Genomic DNA, 18,298 nt, shown 5'->3' on the forward strand with positions numbered 1-18,298 from the left:
TCAGAAGTGACACTTTTTAATCAAACCTTTCCTCAGACCTCAAAGGGTCGCTAAACGGGTTTATCCCTGTTCTTTTTTATTAAGAGACAAATGCACTTCTGGAAATCCCATTGTTTCCTCTTTTTCCAGCACACTCTACGACACAATGTGAAACATCTTATTCTGTAGTACCTCCATATAAAAAATAAATCACCCACAATAATCATACACCTCCCCACTGAGTACTTTAGTTACTGCAAGGCTTCTGGTTTGTGCGATCCACAACATCCCCGGCCCAGCGCGCTTCACTCCACGAACAGAAGTGAATTATTGTCTTAGTTCTTTAAGAGAGCGGAGGTTACCCTTAAACTATCATTTCCTCAGGTCATCAATCCAGTTCTAGCAGCTGACACACTCGAGCATTTCTGTTTTACCTCAACATTTACAGATATTCCACAACAAAACACACTTGGCAGTGAATCACAGCAATATGACTTTTTTGCGGAAAAAAATCAAATATGCTATTTTAATTTAAAAAGTGTGTATGTTGGACACTTTGCTGATGTTATTGTGCTTATTGTGTGCATACAGCAGAAAAATATCATCATTTCTGAGATGTCTCTGGTACTTAATACCTTTCTGTTGCATTCAGTTGATGTTTCAAGGAAAAACCTGTATTTTATTTTTAAAAATATGATGTTTCTTGATAACTATGCATTGTGATGTTGCATTAGAAAATACCGAGTGCAATTCAAAATAAACCATGAAGCCACATAAAATGAAATGCTTTGAAATAATCTCTGCATCTGCATGTGTAATTGTAGTTGTTCTTTAATAGTTTTTTTACCAAACAGAATATGATTAAGATATAAAATGGATGTTAACATAATTTTATAGAGTTCAATCAGGCATTAATAGTTCTTTAAGGTAGCAATTGCAAGCTACCACTGTTTATAACAATATACAGCTGGACAAAGGAGAAGAAAATGGCTCAAAATCTGGCCTTTTCTAACCGTACAAATGTATTAAACGTCACAAGCAATTTAATTAACATTCTGTGCTGGGTGCTCTCGCTGTTTCTCAGGTGTTGTGACACACACATTACAAAACAGTCTGTCTATTTATTATTATTATTATTATTATTAAATCCTAGATTTCCACTCGGAAACTGAGCATTTTACTTGCCTCACCAACACGACTCACTGAGAGGTTCAAGAGAGCAGTGTGTGTGTGTGTGTGTGTGTGTGAGCAGGCAGAGGGTCAGAGAACACAGGGCTAAATGGACCTGCTCTTCATTAAGACAATGTCTCCGGGGGACGTCACTAGAGCTACCTGTCCGTGCGCTTATTGAACCGTCTAACCATCATCTCCCCTCTCAGTCTCTGCCAGGGCCCCTGGAGAATCACACCAACACAGCTGACAAGTTCAGCCTTCGACTGCGCCGCAACATGAAAGCAACTCTTCGTTTCACCTCCTCCTTCCTTCTCTCTCACACACCCTCTCATTACTCCCATACTCCTGCCCTGGACCTATGCTCTTCCTTTCCTTTTCTTTTTCTAAGAAAAGAGGAGTTGAGACTGAGAAAGACAAAGAGAAAGAAAGAGAGGAGGATAGAGACGGAGAAAGGGGGACATAACTGCGTTTGACTCTTGACACGGACCAGATGAAATGTTAAGTGCTCAGACAAGTCAGGAGAGGCGTGCATGCAGATAAAAGTCATCAAATGACACTCTTGGAATGCAAATTGTCATTCTTGACCGCAGCACTCTTGAACAACTGTGCCCCGTCACAGACAGCCGCTGAGATTAGGACCAAAAAAAAAAACCCTTATAAAACCTGAAGTAAAGGAACAGGGAGATTTGTTTCCTCTGATTGTATATATTCAGAGATATCTCCTCTTGTCTCTGTGTTCTCTGAGACTGAAATGCCTTTATAAATCACTTTCTCTCTTTTCAGCAAAATTAAAGCAATAAACAATTACACACACAGAAAAAATAAAATAAAAAACATAATAGAAAATATTTTTTTTACTAACAGGTTACACAGGAATCTGTAAATTATCTTTTTAAATGTTTGCATTTATTATACTGCTCAGCTGAGCAATGTACAAAAATACATTCAAAATAAACCATTGCTGCCTATAAAAATATCATTACACTTTTTTATTTATTTATTTATTTTAAAGAAAGAAATTGAGAGCTGATTCATTTTATCTTATAATTCATAAACATATTTGATGATAACTCATTACATGTTGCTTATTATAAAGAATAGTTAGGATATTATTTAAACGTTGGGAATTTTCATCAATTATAGTAGTGCATGCAATACATTTCTGTTATAGTTGAGTTAAAAGCACAGATGATATGGATGGATTTAAATGTGTCTGTAGTGTCAACGATTTTCACGTGACCCTTATCATTCTGTTTTATTTCTATATTTATGTTTTGATTTGCTTTTATTCAAAAGGGACTTGTGCACTCCTAAAGAGTGTTTATTTGAGAGAAATAAAGCACGAGTCGAGTGAGATGAGCGCAATCCCCAGGTAAAGCTGTTTGTGTTTTAACTTTAGTTTGTGAATATGCTGAAGGCGGTAGATTTTCTAATTAAAATGCCCAACTAACACTTTGGAGAAACTTCAGAAAACTGAGTCATTAGGAGAGAGAATAGTTCGTCTATTGTTCACTGATATGTTTCTGTGGTTATTAAAGTGCGCGTGAAGTTCGGATCGCAGCGCGCGCTATACATCAGATAATGTTTGTTCATGTCATTAATGAGGTTTATGGTAAAGAGTGCATGTGTCGATAGCTCAGACTCACCATTTCTTCATATTGTGTGAATGGCAGAATGAAGTTCAGTCGGCTCTCGCCCTCATGTGGGGGACGCGCTCCTCTTCCTCTGCTCTTCTGTACGCCAATCTCTCTAAACTCACTCAAAACTTTATGTCTGTCCCCTCACTTCTGAACCGATAATGATATTAGGGAGAACGTCAGCGGCAGTCATTGGTCGTTAAGAAGAGCACCGGACTGATTTCAGAAGCGCAGCGCGACGGTTCAGCTCTCGTCCCTCGCGTGTAAAGCGACAGACGCCCGCTGCTGAAAGAGACGCGGTGTCGGTGGATCAGAAGCCCAGCGCGGGGTCCGCTGCTCCAGATCCGCTCGTGTCGGACTCTCCTCCGGGACTGGAGCGGGACAGAAGTGGGTGGGAGGTTTGAAGCAGCGGGGGAAATCTCTGGCTGTCCGGGAAGAGAAAACTGACTGTCTTACTCACTCCCGGCTATTTCTTCTGCATAGTCAGCTCTCTCTGACTGCTGCATTACATCCGAACGAACATGCTCATATATTTTAGTCTAGTGTAGGCTACTTGCTAGTGCATTATCGTTGATTTTAGTCTATTATCATCTTGTAATTTGGGGTAATTGTCTCATGGTATATTTAGTTGTTTATTATCTTTAAGTAAGTTCAGTAATAAATTGCCTTTAAGAGTAGAGTATTATAAGCTAATTTAGGTATATATATTTTTTTCTTCCGCTAGCATTGTTGGTGTAAACCCTGAGATACTTTAGCTTTAAAACATGTTATGAATAGAACTATGTTAACAACCCTCAAAAAATCCTGTAGACACAAAACATTTCACTGTTTTCTTTCTGTCTCTTTTTTTTTTTTTTTTTACTTTCTACAGACTCTGAAAAAAAAAATGAAAACTGAATAATAATAATAATAATAATAATAATAATAATTGGGCTTTCATAGCAGTTTTCCTGAACAGTATAATCATGTCCTAAACTGAGTTGAGCAATGACTTTATGACCCATGGACACAGCTATCATCTGTAATTCTGTGTGAATGTTTTAGAATCTGATTTAGAATCTGATTTTTGTCCTCGTTCTTAATATTTGCTTTACATTCATCAGGCCCTCTTTTAGCCCCTTTAATTTCACTTAAAGCAGAGTCCCCCTACGAAACACACACACGCACACACACATGCATCACTAAGATACTTTCCTTTAGAGATGTTTGAGGACACTGATTTCCTATATATCTCCCAAACTTGTGTCCCCAGACTGTCTGAACATAGCTCTTATAAATGTTTAATTATGGACTTGTTTCTTTCTTTCCTCACAGCGCGCACAGCGCTCGATTCTCAAGAGTGAAGGCTGAGGAAAGTCAAATGACAGACTTCTCCTTTGGACCAATAGAAGCCCCTAAATCCCGAGGCAGTCATTTTGATCAAGCTGAGTGCCTACATGCCCCACTCACATGTTTGGTCAAGAGGTAAATAATAGATCAGGGATTAAACTTGTGTAGAATTTGTTCCAGGGTAACAAGCTGCACACTCCCAGGATATGCATATTCATCTGATGTGCAAGGCCATGGCAGAGTAAATACCATATGCCCGGTAGTTAGAGAGCATAAATCCCTAATTAAATGAGATATTACTGTACATTGCTCCCTGATATTAAACAACAGAAGAGAGAAAATAGACCTTTAAAGAATTATGAGTAGTGGTAATGTTAGCATGGGTTCGGTTTTCTGCAAGTAATTCAGCATTTGATGTTTGATGCAACTTCTAGCTTGTAGATGTAGCATTAAATTGCTGTGAAACTATCCATTGCATAATCTTATGACACATTTTTGAATTTGTTTGATTATACTGCATGAAATGAGCTGAATGCAGTCATTTAAACATCATTGCCATCTTCTAAGCAAGTGCGTCGAGTTATGAACTCAGCAGCTCGACTCCTTTATTTGCTAAAGAAAAACATGACATTACAGCAGCCCTCTTTCTGAAATCAGCTGCAAAAAGCCACTTGTGGGACCCCAGTGTAAGTATTGGTTGATGTCAGACCCCTTCCAATTGTCTAATTACTCAAAGGGCAGTTGATGATGAGCTATTGAACCTTCTACTGGTTTTGGTCCATTGGGACAGCCATCAGCTGTCATAGACTCTGTGTCTGTTCGATAAATGCCACACGTATTTCCTGTTTATGGGCACTGAGGAGAATGTCAAGCTAATGGAGTCACTCAACTCAGGAGAGGAGGCCAGGCGTGCTTCGCTCTACCCTCGCCATCCACCCTCAATACAGAAGGCATTTTTTTTACCATTGATCTCTTCTCTTGCGTAAACTTTCCACACCCTAGAAGGAACATTGATTCGCGGTGGAAAGAAACAAAGTATGTATTTGTTAGCTATACACTTAATGCCAAAGTTTCAGAGGATAATGGCCGTGGACACCTCTTTGCACACATGCATAAGCATAAACAAAAACAAAGGAGTGAAAAGGTTCTCTGTGTTTGCCAGGGGCTTACATTATTTGAGCTGCATGATCCTCTCGGGGGAAATCTGATACAGCCTGTAGGGGAATCACTTCCCAGCTTTTTTCCCACAATTCAACAGAGGCACATGGGGCAAGCATTGCTCCCTCCACCCTGCTGGCTCCCTTTTCTCCCCACATCGCCCACAGGAAGAGAGCCCTTGTATCAATCCCCTCATTATCCAAACCCACTGCCTGCTGAAGACAGTTAGAAGGTCATCAGATGGAGCCAGAGACTCATGCACAGGGGACAAATGCTCAACAGTGGAGCCCGTCCTGGGATGCAGAGCTCCGGGTGTGTTTGCACGCAAGCGGATGGGCGCGTGATGACAGGTTTGCCGATGGGCGAGTGGAGAGATGCAGATCTGTAGATTGCAAGCCATTGCACAGAATAAATGACTGACTGTCACTGTTATGAAGGAGCTGCATTGTGCCTGACTGAGAGACTTTAGAGCTCACTTTATATTAAGTGCACCTAAAAACAATAACATCTAATTCATCTGGTTTTATAAAAGTTTAACATTACTGAACGAATATATGTAAATATGTACCAACCAATTTTTATATGTTTGATCAGATAAAAATATATATTTTTTAAGTTAACAATTGCAGTTGTCACTTTTTACAGTGTCTTTAACTAGTATGTATTAACATTTAAATTACTAAATAGATACAATGATCTCTCTCTGTCTCTCTCTCTCTCTCTATGCGACACAGAGTGATATCACATGGGTAGGCCTACTCGTGATATTTAGTTTGTAAAACAGTTCGATGGCACAAGTGTGTAAATAAATAGAAAACAACCACAGAGAGTCTTTAAAAACATTTACTACTCCTTTCCGCCAAGGATTCGAGAACGTAACTTTAGAACCAGCGACGAAGGAACATTTAGTCGCTCCATTGAAAGCTTAATGTATCACTGTATTAGTTCCAGTTGGTTAGTTCCAGTCCTTGATTCTGATTGGTCAACAGCTGTGTTTTATTCACAATACCAGCGTTCTGTGTATCACTGCGCAAAACCCTTAGCAACATAATCAAAATAATAATATGTGTTTCAGCAAAATGAGCTGTTTATTATGTAATGAAGTATGAGTGACCCCTGCTGGTGTTGTGCTGCACCTTCAACTATAACTTATTCTCATTAAAGCATGGCCTCTCTCATACCTGACTGCTTACTCAGGATCTCATATTCACAATAAAACATCGGTCTGTATGTCTGCTGAGGAAAGCGGTATCTTCTGTCTGTTAAGAGTGATTTCTGATGACAAGTGCTGCTCCGTGTGTTTGTTAGCTGTTGTTGAAAGTAAAAATTACTTGCTTGTTTACAACCCTGTTTCAGTCTCTTTCAATATAAAAGTCTTTACTAACTAAAATCACTATCGTCTTAACTAACTAAAATGACCATCACGAAAACACACACACACACTGTTTTATAAATACTATAATTAAATACTACTATCATTTGTATAAAATATTATTTATTGAATATAATAATAATAAACCACAATAGCTATTATAAAAGTTACTTAGCAATTCAGTCAAAAGTACAATGGCAGCGCTCTGATATACAGCATTAAACACAGTGAAGCGTAAAGTGAGCTAAATATTTATTATTAGTGTTATCATTGTCTTATTCCTGTTTTTAATCATAATTGCCTGTTTTGGTGCTAACACTTGGTTTATGCACATCCAAATTATTCTCGTACCTTATAACTCCAAACTTTTACCCGAACACACTTACTGTAATTCGGTTACATTTCAGGATAAAACAATAGACGTGGGAAGTAGGATAGGATACAATTCAGTTTCCCTTTTTAAAACCAATATCCTGGGGCACATAAACTGTCAGAATCAGGTTTAACGCATCTCCATTATCTCAACTGGATTTGCACACCCACATCTTCATCCGCTGGGAAATGATGTGTTGTGCTCCTTTTTAAAGTGTCTCTCATTTCCATTCCAAAGTGACACTGCCAGATTTGCAGCCAGCATGTCTACAAAGCGAGCGTCTTGTACGTTTTTAGAATGTTATAAAGTGCGACGCCTTGTTCTTTCCTTCTTTATCAAAGGTGAACGCTCAGCAGATGACAGTCCTCCTACCTCGGGTTGCAGGCGGAGAAGCGGGGCTTTCCCAATCCTCTGTGGCCAGATACTTCCCGTGCTCTGCCTACTCAGCCCACCAAGGGATTGTTGATGCTTCCTGATTTCATGTGCTGCACGGTGTGAACACATCTCTGTTTCTCAGTGACATGGAAAAGGAGGAACAGATGAGTTAAATGGAATCATTTTATTTTACATCACATCAGAAATACAGGGCTAACAGCAAAGACCATATCAGCACTATGAAATAGTGTTCTAGTATGCAATACAATTCCTGCTATTAGGGCTTCACAACAAGTAAGTAAAAATAAAAAATACTGAGATTTCACAACTTTATAAAATCTGAACTTCTTACTGAACACACCCAGTGAACAACAAGAAAGAAGGTCTAGAACTAAAATACTAAAATCATGCAGGGATGGGGACACAATTATGTCCACAATTATGTCCCAATTATCCTGAATGAATAAGCAATTTATTAATATATTGCTACCAATAATATAATATTATAAGTCTGTAATATGCTATTGAAAAGGAAAATGAAACGTTATATTAACAACAGGATTTTACAAATGTTTTATTTGCAGTGTCTGATCAAAATCACACAAACAAACTGAACACAAGCCACAAACCGCTGAAGATATGTAAACTGTATGACAAAGCTGGTGACTTTAAGATATGAAATGATTTAAATGTGTTTAACATTAGCATCACTCGAGGACCTTCTGTTTTTAACATTTATAGTTATTATTTTTATTCTCTATTTTCCTTGCTGCCGTTTGAAATGAAATAGATAACTGGAAAAAAACAATTCTACTCACTCAAGCAGCATTTGCGTGGTTGTCTTTGTTGATCTGAACTGTAAATGGAGCATGTTTCGTTTGTGACGTTTGGCTGCTGTTGAACGGAAACTGATATTAGTGCCAGAGAGTGCATGTAAAATCACATTCGGAGCGGATGACTGCTAACTATCCTGAGTGAACAAAGGGCTTTGTTGAGCAAGAAAGAAAAAGTTGATTCAAAAGTGCCATGTGTCTGCGCTCCGAAGAGGGGCAGATGTTGCAAATTACCAGCCAGTCCACTGCCTCTGAAATCGCAGCTCAAATGAGCATCCTAATGAGAGGCACTGTTTGCGGGTCAAAGAAAAGCCTAATCACGCTAAGTCAATTGACTTCTTCTGGAGCAAGAGAGCATGCGAGCTCCAAAGCAGATGACCTGCTGTCTGCTGCGCTCCTGCAACCTCCTCTATATCTGTCTAATCTTGTTTCTGTGGTTTTAATCATCTAGCCTTTTGACTGTGATACGACTCTAGCCAGTGAGGACAATGTTTGTGCTCCATTATACAAGCTTTATGCAACCAAAAAAACAATGTCACGTTCCTTAATCAAATCAGAATGTTACCAGAGCACGATCTATATGACAATTGATATTGTGTTGAAGGAGATAAACAACCCTTGTAGACATTTTAGCCTTGTGAAATCCAAAAGTTATAGGAGGAATAATCATTTTAACAAAGTTCATTAATGTGACATTAATTCATTAATGTCACCTCAAGGCAAGGCGTTTTTTTTTTGTTTTTTTTCATGCACTATTAAATTTGGAAATGTTGGACTATTTGGCTTTTCATAACATGTTGTTTCAAACTAGTGGAAATAAAACATCCAAAATTGGCTTTTATTGCTCTTTATCTATTTGCATCTGTAGAGTTCAATTACAGACACATTTTCTCAAAATGAGTTGTTTCTCCTGCACTAAATCTTCACTTATTTTACATACAGCACACTTTACAGTTTTATATCTACATATCTATATTCTCAAGATTTTTAAAGAGGGGTTTGTTCATGTCATTTGCCTGATGTTACACAACATTTTATTCCCAAAAACAACTGAACAGTGGAAATCTGAAAATCTGGCTTTCTGATTCATGCAGTGATAAAAAGATGCATTATAAATAAATAAATAAACTTTGACCCTAATATGTCAACAAAATGAAACCAGAACTTTGAACCTGACTTTATACGGTGTTCATATTCTTGTGCTGGAAGTGTATGCAAATTAGTGCACATTTACATAGAAAAGCATTCATTTGCATATTTAAACATTTCAGAAAACTTGCAATTACAAAAAATGTTTGAAATATTATCAATCAAATAGGATGATATGTAGAGTGGCTCAAAGACAGTTATTATACGATTGATAGATTTTGAAAAACAATATGGTTAGGGCTATTATAATAACTATTGTATAAATATAAGAAAGAAAGAAAGAAAGAAAGAAAGAAAGAACTGCTGTATAAATAAGTCATATTAATTTATTGTTATATACAGTAGTAACAAGTTTTATAGTAACTATTGTAGATATTTGGAGACTACGGTTAACTATTTTCTAAAGCAAATACTTCTTAATAAAGGTTTTAGGTTTCTGCCACATTTGTAAATCGTATATATTATTATCATATCTATTGGTCTTGTCTGTGAATTTGAGCAGCATCAAATAATACAATAGTTAACTCATTTGATCCGTGTGTTATACTGATAGCATTCATATGTGACGTGTCCATGGAGACCAGCGAGCCGTAAAGTGTTCTGGACTGTTGTGAAGTGTGGTAAATGTTAAGTGGTTTCGAAGGACAGACTCAACAAACAACACGATAAAGAGACAGATATAGAGATAGACAGATACAGATACTGTTTTCGGTTTAATAAACACTTATCAGATTGTTTCGTTAGTGTAATGTAGTGAGTGCTTTTTATCTTTATTGTTGTAGTTGTCATTAATTAAATGTGTTTTGCTGTGCTTTATATCAGAATGCTGGATTGAGTGTCTGTTTAGTGAACTGTACATTATATATGAAGCTGTACAATATTTATTAATCTTTTCTCTGTTTTTCTCTGTGTCTGACTATAGTATGGTTCTAAACTATGTTTCAAATATTCTAAGACCATATTAGAAGCCCATATTCCTTTGGATATATTTATTTATTCATTCATTTTCACAGTTGCAGTGCGTGACTCAATCCTCCTGCACATTGTTAAAGCCCCAGCAGGTGGTGCCTAAAAACAAACCCCTGCACTGTCAACAGCATCTCAAACTTGTAATCAGTATAGACAAAACAACCCGTATTATTAATATATCATCATTTCTGAGTTCATAGCTTCCTTACAGACATCTGATCACTGATCTTGGTAACTCTTAATTGAGAAGAGCCCTCAGTTCCTGGCTGTACAGCAGTCGAAGGGTTACTCTGACCTGTTCATCATCAGTGGACGTCGACCGACTCTGTCCAGCTGTTTTCCACTCGCCTTCACTTCTAACGACAAGCATGTGTTTATAAAGCACCACGCATCATTTATGTAAAAGGTGCAGTGCCCGTCCATCGACTGCATTAACTGCTAAATGTTTCTAGTGGACCTGAGAATTATCAGGTAGGCAGTTTTACTTTAATAATATTTGCATTAATAGCAATTCAATGAGTGCATTCAATGAGTGCGCTTATCCAGTGGGCATTCACGGTCTGCTGTAGGAGATAAATAATTCATCAATACGACTGCCTTTCAACATATCAAACACCTTGCATTCCACGAGAAAATCCCTGTAATGTGCGGGAGCTGCTCAATCTTCTGATGTGTGAGCTTAAGCACCACCTTTTTGATGGAGGACTCTTCTTAATTTGTCATTAAACACAATGAAGTCTAGGAATTGTGAGATCTCTATTTCTTTTCATTTGCACAGTCTCTCTCTCTCTCTCTCTTTCACACACTACTTTGTATGTTTAGCCCATGGTCTATCAAGGTCTGCCTGCACCATTTAGTAAATAATTAATTAGACACTTTTGAATAGGGTTTAAAATTCATGTACTAATTGGACACCAGCAGATTCTGCAGGGATTTATGACTTTAATCTTATAATGATGTGGACATAATTTAACAGATAATTTTATATTAAGTTGATCTGGTATAATTCTGTTTTTTTTTTCTTTTTCTTTTTTTTTTAATGTCAGAAAATGTAGTTTTTAGATGTCTCTCATTAAATGTAATGTAGCTTAAAATCTTTGAAAGCCTTTTCTTTTTTTTCTTCTCGAGTCACTGAATTGTAAGTGTGTCTCTCTGCTGCCACTTTCTTCTTCAGTCAACTATAGTGAGTTTCTTCAGTCGTTCCTCTCTCAATAGGATTACTCTGATTTCATTTCTTTTTGGTTCATTTATTAGAGCAGAAATGTTTGATGCGTTTTGTTTGATTTCAGTATCGGTCCACTCTATGATATCATATCTTTTCCCCTTGTTGATTAGATCACATGACATTTGGCAGAGATTTTTAAAATATTAATAAGCAATTGTAAACCAGTTTCTAAAAATGAAAAAGTAATGTCAAACTAGTTTTCTTTTCAAGAATTTCATTTTTATAGTGATGACGCTTTTCTTCATTTCTGACTTAATAGATTAGACCAAAAAAAAAAAACGTAATAATTACACATACCGTACTAAAGCCCATGTTTGCTGCTGAATAAAAAATTAAATAAAAAACATATTTGTGACTTTTTATCTCACACTTCAGACTTTTTTTTCTTCTAATTGCGATAAAGAATTTCAGATTTGTAAGTTATTGTCAGAAATGTGCTTCCATACGTATGTGCTGCTCATGTGCTTTATCAAGCAAGCAAAAGAGAATATAAATGGAAACGAATGACTGGAAATTGCTCATTCGGATGCTTCTTTGAATGATGTTGTAGTTGTGTTGTGTTGGCTTCTACAAGGCAGACGAAGAGTTTGTGTGGTCGTCCAGATCTCACACAGACAGTAGTCTCGTAGTTTAAAGGTGAGTCACCTGTTCTCAGTCCCTTTCTTCTACTGAATCATTATGTTTTTACGTCTCAGACTTGAAATAAATGCTGAAATCCCTGATTTGGCAGCGGTTCTGCAGAGGTGTGTGCGGAACTCAGTTAGGAGAGAACCCCAGAGCAGATGATGATCTAAACCCTCTTATCCTCCCTCTCTTCTCATCTAAACGCTGAAAAAAATGCCTCTTTGAGGGATATACACTAGATTTAACATGACTTATGACCCTCGGAGAAGGAGTGGGGAGCTGCAGAAGTGGCATGGGAACGCGAGAAAAGAGTTCAAATCATCGTCTTTCAGAAGTTATTATGATGACGATAAGAGGTTCAGATAAAGCAGTGTTCAGCACACGGGGGAAACTGAGGCCACTGGCGCGGCTTGGTGGAACGGTTGTGTATTTATTTGGGCGAATATGAAATAGTTCTTTCCACCACCTGATGAAAGGTCAGAAAGTTTTTGAGACCGAAAGCTTGAGCGAAAGTGTTCCTTGACTCTAGCGCTGATAAACGCTGATACGGTTTCTCCCGTATCCCTCACGAGCCTCGTCCTCAGGCAGAGCTCACACCGAGCTTCTCCTCAAAGAACCGCACAGCACCTGAGGGCCTGTGCATACATCAGCTCCACGCCACCCGGGAGATTGACATGATAATTACACTGGCTCTGAGAAGCACACAGGCTTCTGGGAATTCTGGCCGGTCTGGTAGCGAGCGAACGCTTGGCTTGGGATACGGTTAACATCAGCGAGCTTCAAGGCAGAAGCGCTCTCTGAGGACAGCCGTATCATGTCAGATGTCCTCAGGGAGAGACGGGTGGAGGAGATTGAAGAGTGAACCAGGGAAAGCAGCATCCCAGGTGAGTGGCGGCTGCTCAAACAAACTTGCCCCGATTGTGATTCTTTTGTCTTTTCCCCCCAAACGCCCACTAAAGAGGGTTAGATGCTGAAAGGAAAGGAGTGTTTGTGTTCCCCAGTGAGTAGTGTTCCTGTTTTGATATCCTGATAATTACTGATACCTGGAGACTGGAGTTATATCCCAGCATTCCCTGTTGACCCTCTGCGGTGTAAGCTCAGAGAGTGCTTGAAAGGCAGTTTTGCCTGTTTCTTCTCCCACAGCATCCAGTCTATCCTGCAGTGTTTTATCTCCTAACCGAGCATCGCTGTTGCATCATCCCAGTGTGAATGGCTGAGGCCGGCCGATCGCTTCTGTGTTCTGTTACTGTGACGGCCTGAGCCTTTAATTTTGCTCTTTTGTTGTACTAGAGAAAAGCAGAAAGCTGAGAACAAGGACAGGAAAGTTCTGGAGATCCTTCAAGCTATAGACGACAGAATCCGAGAGCTGGAGCAGGTACTGTGAGAGCTTACCCGACTCAAACCGAGAAACCTTCGGCTCTCCTTTTTTAATGAGCGCCTCTGACTGCTTGATAGATCTGCTTTGGATGACAGCTAATGATGAAGCCGTGTTGTTAATTCACCTTTAATCATGCTTCTTAATGAAACATCTGTCAGTCAGCTTCATTAGGAGCTCAGTCTCTTCAGCAGCAGCGAGTCCGTCAGACGTGTCTGTGATCACACACACTCTTCATTTGAGTAAATAAGATTAGCCACAGCTTGATAACCCATAGCGGAGCAAACCAGAGCTTGATAAACACCAAGGCAGTGTTATTAATGGAAGGATGGTGTGTTTGTTTTTTACATTTAGCGTCAGCAGCAGCGTAGATATGAACACCTAGGTGGCACATTAGCAGCGATTGCTAATTACAGTGATGCGTCTGCATGTCTGCCATATTGGAAAGGTCAAGATCTGCTTGTAATTGCAAGGAAGTGAATGTCAGACAGATGACAGCAGGCTGTAACAGTCCCTTCTTAACGATTTTCACAGGATTTGGTTTGTCATAAATGTCAGATGGTTCTGTGTATTGTTGACGATGCTCTGTTCAAAACGGAAGCGTATCGGTAAAATCAATGATCTGGAGCAGCTGTCTGATTCTTGAACATTTGAATAAAACAAGGCTGTAAACCATAAATTAACCTGAAGATTGAAAAACGGTCAAACATAATCTATTTTATATAGTAAGATGGTATAACAGGTGGACCTCTAGGGATAAACCAAACAATTAATATACAAAACTCTTAATAAAGCAATGGTGCAAAACACAACCGTTTAGACTATTATTAGAAGAAAATAAATATTTAGTCCAGGCTGGCTGCACAGATCTAGGGTTTCTTGAGAAACACGTGTTAACTAGACCTGTCACATTATGGTGTTTTATTTAGATGGCCGATTGTGATTTACTCTCCATATACTAGCAAGAGTTTTGATAAGCATGCTTAATTGCAATTGTGATGTCTATTGAAACAGTTGTATAAAAGCAATAAGATGTTAATATTATCGCATGTTTCTGCCGTAGCATCAATCTTTAAATGTTGGCCGGCAGCAGACGGACTGCAGCAGAGTATGTGAGTGGACAGCAGTAACAAAGAAAATCCCTCTCTGAATGATCCTCAAGCCAAAAAACAACAACAAAACTTAAAGTTATAACTCTACTTACGCTGCTCACATACTCTGGTCGGGAATTCTGCAAAAACATAAGCAGAGTGATGCAAATATTGAAACATTCCAGTGCCGTTGTGCTCCAAATATACAGTAAATATGTAACACGATTAGAAACACAGAACTACAGTAACCCCTGATCACATTTAACCATGGCAGGCTCATAGCGCTCTTGGTTGGTCACATTCATCATGCAACAGTTCTAAAGGATTAATCTGATAATATTTATATCTGTATGAAAATAGCATGAACTATTTATGATAGACAGTGGATTGTAAACGCCCAGCAGTATATTAACATTATAGACACATCCAGAGCTATGTGTTTATGTCTAATTCCTCAGTTCAGTGGTTTTTGCACACGTATGGCATTATTTCAGATTCAGAACCAGCTGTTGATATTTCAGTATGCTGTATTATGAAGAGATTCAAAATCTTTTTTTCCGTCAGCTTTTAGTTTCACTGGCCATTTAGTCCTGTTTGAGAAACTCATTAACAGTCAGAATCCTGGGTAACAGTCAAAACCACTGGCATTTGTCTCGTCCAAATTTTGCGCCAAACAAACCCAAATGTGATTAATTGCTTTTTCCTTCCTTGGCTGTGTGATGGTCTGCTGAATCCTCGTCTCATCTCTGCGTTTCCACACTAACTTTGACCAGCTTTACTCTCACCCACTCCCTTCCATTACCCCTCTTCTTCCATTTCTGTAACATAATTAGCTTTCATTTGAACTGCACTGGGGATTTCTAATGCTAATCTCTCTGTCCTAGACCTCTTAACTTCTTTAAACCTCTTTTCCTACCAAATGAGAAAGACTGGGGTTAAAACAGTGCTTGCCTACCTCATTATCAACATTTTGAATTGAGCTTCACTTGTGCTATAAATCTCTATTAAAACCTGCATTTGCATGGTGTGCAGACTGAACATACGTCCTGTATCTAGAAAGATTCAAGTGATTTCTCCCAATGGCAGTTAATTGCCTCCCGCAGCTCAGAGTTATTTTTGAGATATCATTGTCGAGTCGATACAACCGGTTAAAGTGCGTGTCAGCGATAGGAGCGCGTTATCGCAATATAAGAGATCGTAGAGGGATAACTGTGACCCATAGTGAGTATTTGCACTCAACACTTCTTAAAGGGTGTCTACGTGTCGGGATTGCAACGGGTAATATTTGGCCAAAACTGTAATCGTTTTCCGAAGAAATCAATGTGGAACTTGTCTGAAACCGATGATAGAGTATGAATATGTCACATTTATTCAGCTGAAATACTGAGAGGTGGCTTGTTGCTTACCATGACTGAGAACAATAGAAAGGTAACACTTTCTATTAAGCCTGCATTTATAACACTCTATAATGGTATTCCTAAGGCATTATAATGAATGTATAAAAAAAAAAAAAGCATAGAACGGTTTGAAGCATAGAGGTTTTGCTGTAATGCACTTTCAATGTAGGGATGGAAATCACTCTGGAATCATTTAAAATATCTTCATTTTTGTTCTGGAGATTAATAATAATCTTATGGGTCGAGTGTATATAATTGATTGACAGAACTTACATTTTTGCGTGAGCTAGCAAGTGAACCACTGAATCATTCTTGTTATCATGCTTTATCATGTCTCGGTACAGCACCGTGATCCCCGCGTCCCGCTGGCGAGCGTTTAGCAGTGCTTTCCCTTCTCCGTATCACGACGCAGCTGGCCCCATTAATGAAACCTAGCTCTCAGTCCTGTAAACACTCATACCCAGATTGCTTGTGACTAACGGCCGTCTCTCACGATCAGCCGCATGGCTCTTTAAACAGAAAGTGACGGCACAGTAGCAGGAGGTAAACAGCCGAGTCCAGCGATGGCGTGGCAGTGAGGAGGAGTGCGGTCTGATGAAGAAAGGACTGGCAGCTCTACAGCACAGACTGGGGAATAAGAGTTGACAACTCAAGGTTTGGACAAATTTCCACTGGCACCACTTTTAAAGCTCTGCCTCTGTGCCTGTGACTCCGGGAAGAGAGGGAGGGGAAAAACTGACAAGCCCCCGGAGGCAATCGCCTACGGCCTCAAAACCCCGAATCGGGGCGACAGCAGAGCTCCGAAAAGCAGCTAACTTTCTCGAATAAATACTTAATGATGGCCAAGCAGGGGAAAAAGTGCGTATGTGATGTGGCTTCTCCTTAATTACCTTCTGATGGGACTGGCATGATTAATTGATAAAGTGAAGATCTGGGGAGGATGTGTCTTTGCAGGGCTTCTCTTAGCAGAGGGAGGGAAGGATAGTGAGAGCGAGAGCCCAGCATCAAAGGCAGGCTGCAGGACTAATGGGCCTGTAGAGGAGCTCTTCTCATTAGAACTAAAGATGGCCTTCCTGCGTGGATTCGGCTTGCCCTGTCAGCGCAGGTAAGCTCCAGACGCCCGCTCATCCCAGCGCTGCGACCGTCTCGTGCTCTCTCTCCCCCGGCAGGAAGTGAGGAGGAGGCCAGGCGTGCCCTACAGGAAACCAGACAACAATTAGATGTTCAGCACTCGGCCTCTGGTGGAGCTGGAGAGACTGCGGGACCAAGAGGCCCTCAGCAGTTCCAGAGTCAAGGTAAGGTCCCCCGCTTTGCACTCCGTTCCTCTTTCTTCATGTAAATTAGCTTGTCTCACAGTGCACAATTGTTAAATATTGATAGATATGTTTGGGGGGGGGGGACCCCATGCAACGTGACCAGAGCTGTTTTACATGTGGCCTGCTGTCGCAGTGCTGTAATGACCCGAGCTGTTGTTAGCACGTTCCATAGGGCCTCGTTCAGCATTTGTGTGTGTTTAATAGGGCTTGTGTCCTCTTGGGCTGAGTGTCACTCAAGCACCTGTGTGATTACCTGCTTTACATACAGATTTGTGTTCGTTGCTCTCTGCGGTGAAGGGCTGGGGCAGGTCTATGTGGACTTTAAACTCTAACTAGTCCAATTAGAGGAGACTGTAGTGGTGTTTGGATGGTGTCCCCTGTCCTCCTGCGCTCTCCGTCTCTCTCAGCACTGGCTAGTTTTAATGAGGGCTGGCCTGTGCTCTCACTGGCCCGGGCGTTTGATGCTCTGCATCTGTTTGCTTCTCATTATCTCCATCAGCTTCTGTGATACACTACTGATATAGGCTTCCCGCTTTAGCTGCTCGTGCTTTCCTTTCCTTCTGCTGTCTGTCTTTTGTTCCTTTTTGCTCTGTGCGGTCAGCTCCCTGTGAGGAGGGTCGTGTCTACAATAAAGACTAAAACAAGTCTTTTAAAATTGCTAGTTTAAAACAGTTGTCTTAGTAATGTACTCTCTGGACTCATGTTGGATTTATGACTTTTAAAAATATTATCTTTTAATACAAAAAAACTAAAAAAAGTTTATATTTATGATTCATCAGTGTCATGTGGTGTAACCATCAAGTGAAAAGATTAAATCACATTTTCAATATTACATTTTTATTTATTTGTTTATCAATGAATTTGAATTTTATCTTAAATCATTTCTTCATAATAACGCTGAAGTTGTTTGGGAGTCACACCCC

General features: G+C 39.5%; 1 protein-coding gene across 4 annotated transcripts in view; it reads right to left on the reverse strand.

Moving 5' to 3' along the window:
• LOC132142140 (zinc finger protein basonuclin-2-like) overlaps window positions 1–8,473 on the reverse strand; it is a 151,171-nt gene extending 142,698 nt beyond the window's left edge. Inside the window, exons 1-2 of one of the 4 annotated variants that reach the window (XM_059551772.1) lie at window positions 8,215–8,318; window positions 7,394–7,527 (exon numbers count right to left, since the gene is read on the reverse strand). In XM_059551772.1, coding sequence (XP_059407755.1) covers window positions 7,394–7,525 — 132 coding nt within the window. In that variant the 5' untranslated portion in view covers window positions 7,526–7,527; window positions 8,215–8,318. Of the gene's footprint in view, window positions 1–2,798; window positions 3,387–7,393; window positions 7,528–8,214 lie in introns of those variants that run through there. The other 3 variants (XM_059551770.1, XM_059551774.1, XM_059551771.1) reach the window with 3 other exon arrangements.
• Between the last annotated feature and the right edge of the window lie 9,825 nt (window positions 8,474–18,298).

Source organism: Carassius carassius, chromosome 6 (assembly GCF_963082965.1).
Source record: "Carassius carassius chromosome 6, fCarCar2.1, whole genome shotgun sequence".
NCBI classification, from domain to species: domain Eukaryota; kingdom Metazoa; phylum Chordata; class Actinopteri; order Cypriniformes; family Cyprinidae; genus Carassius; species Carassius carassius.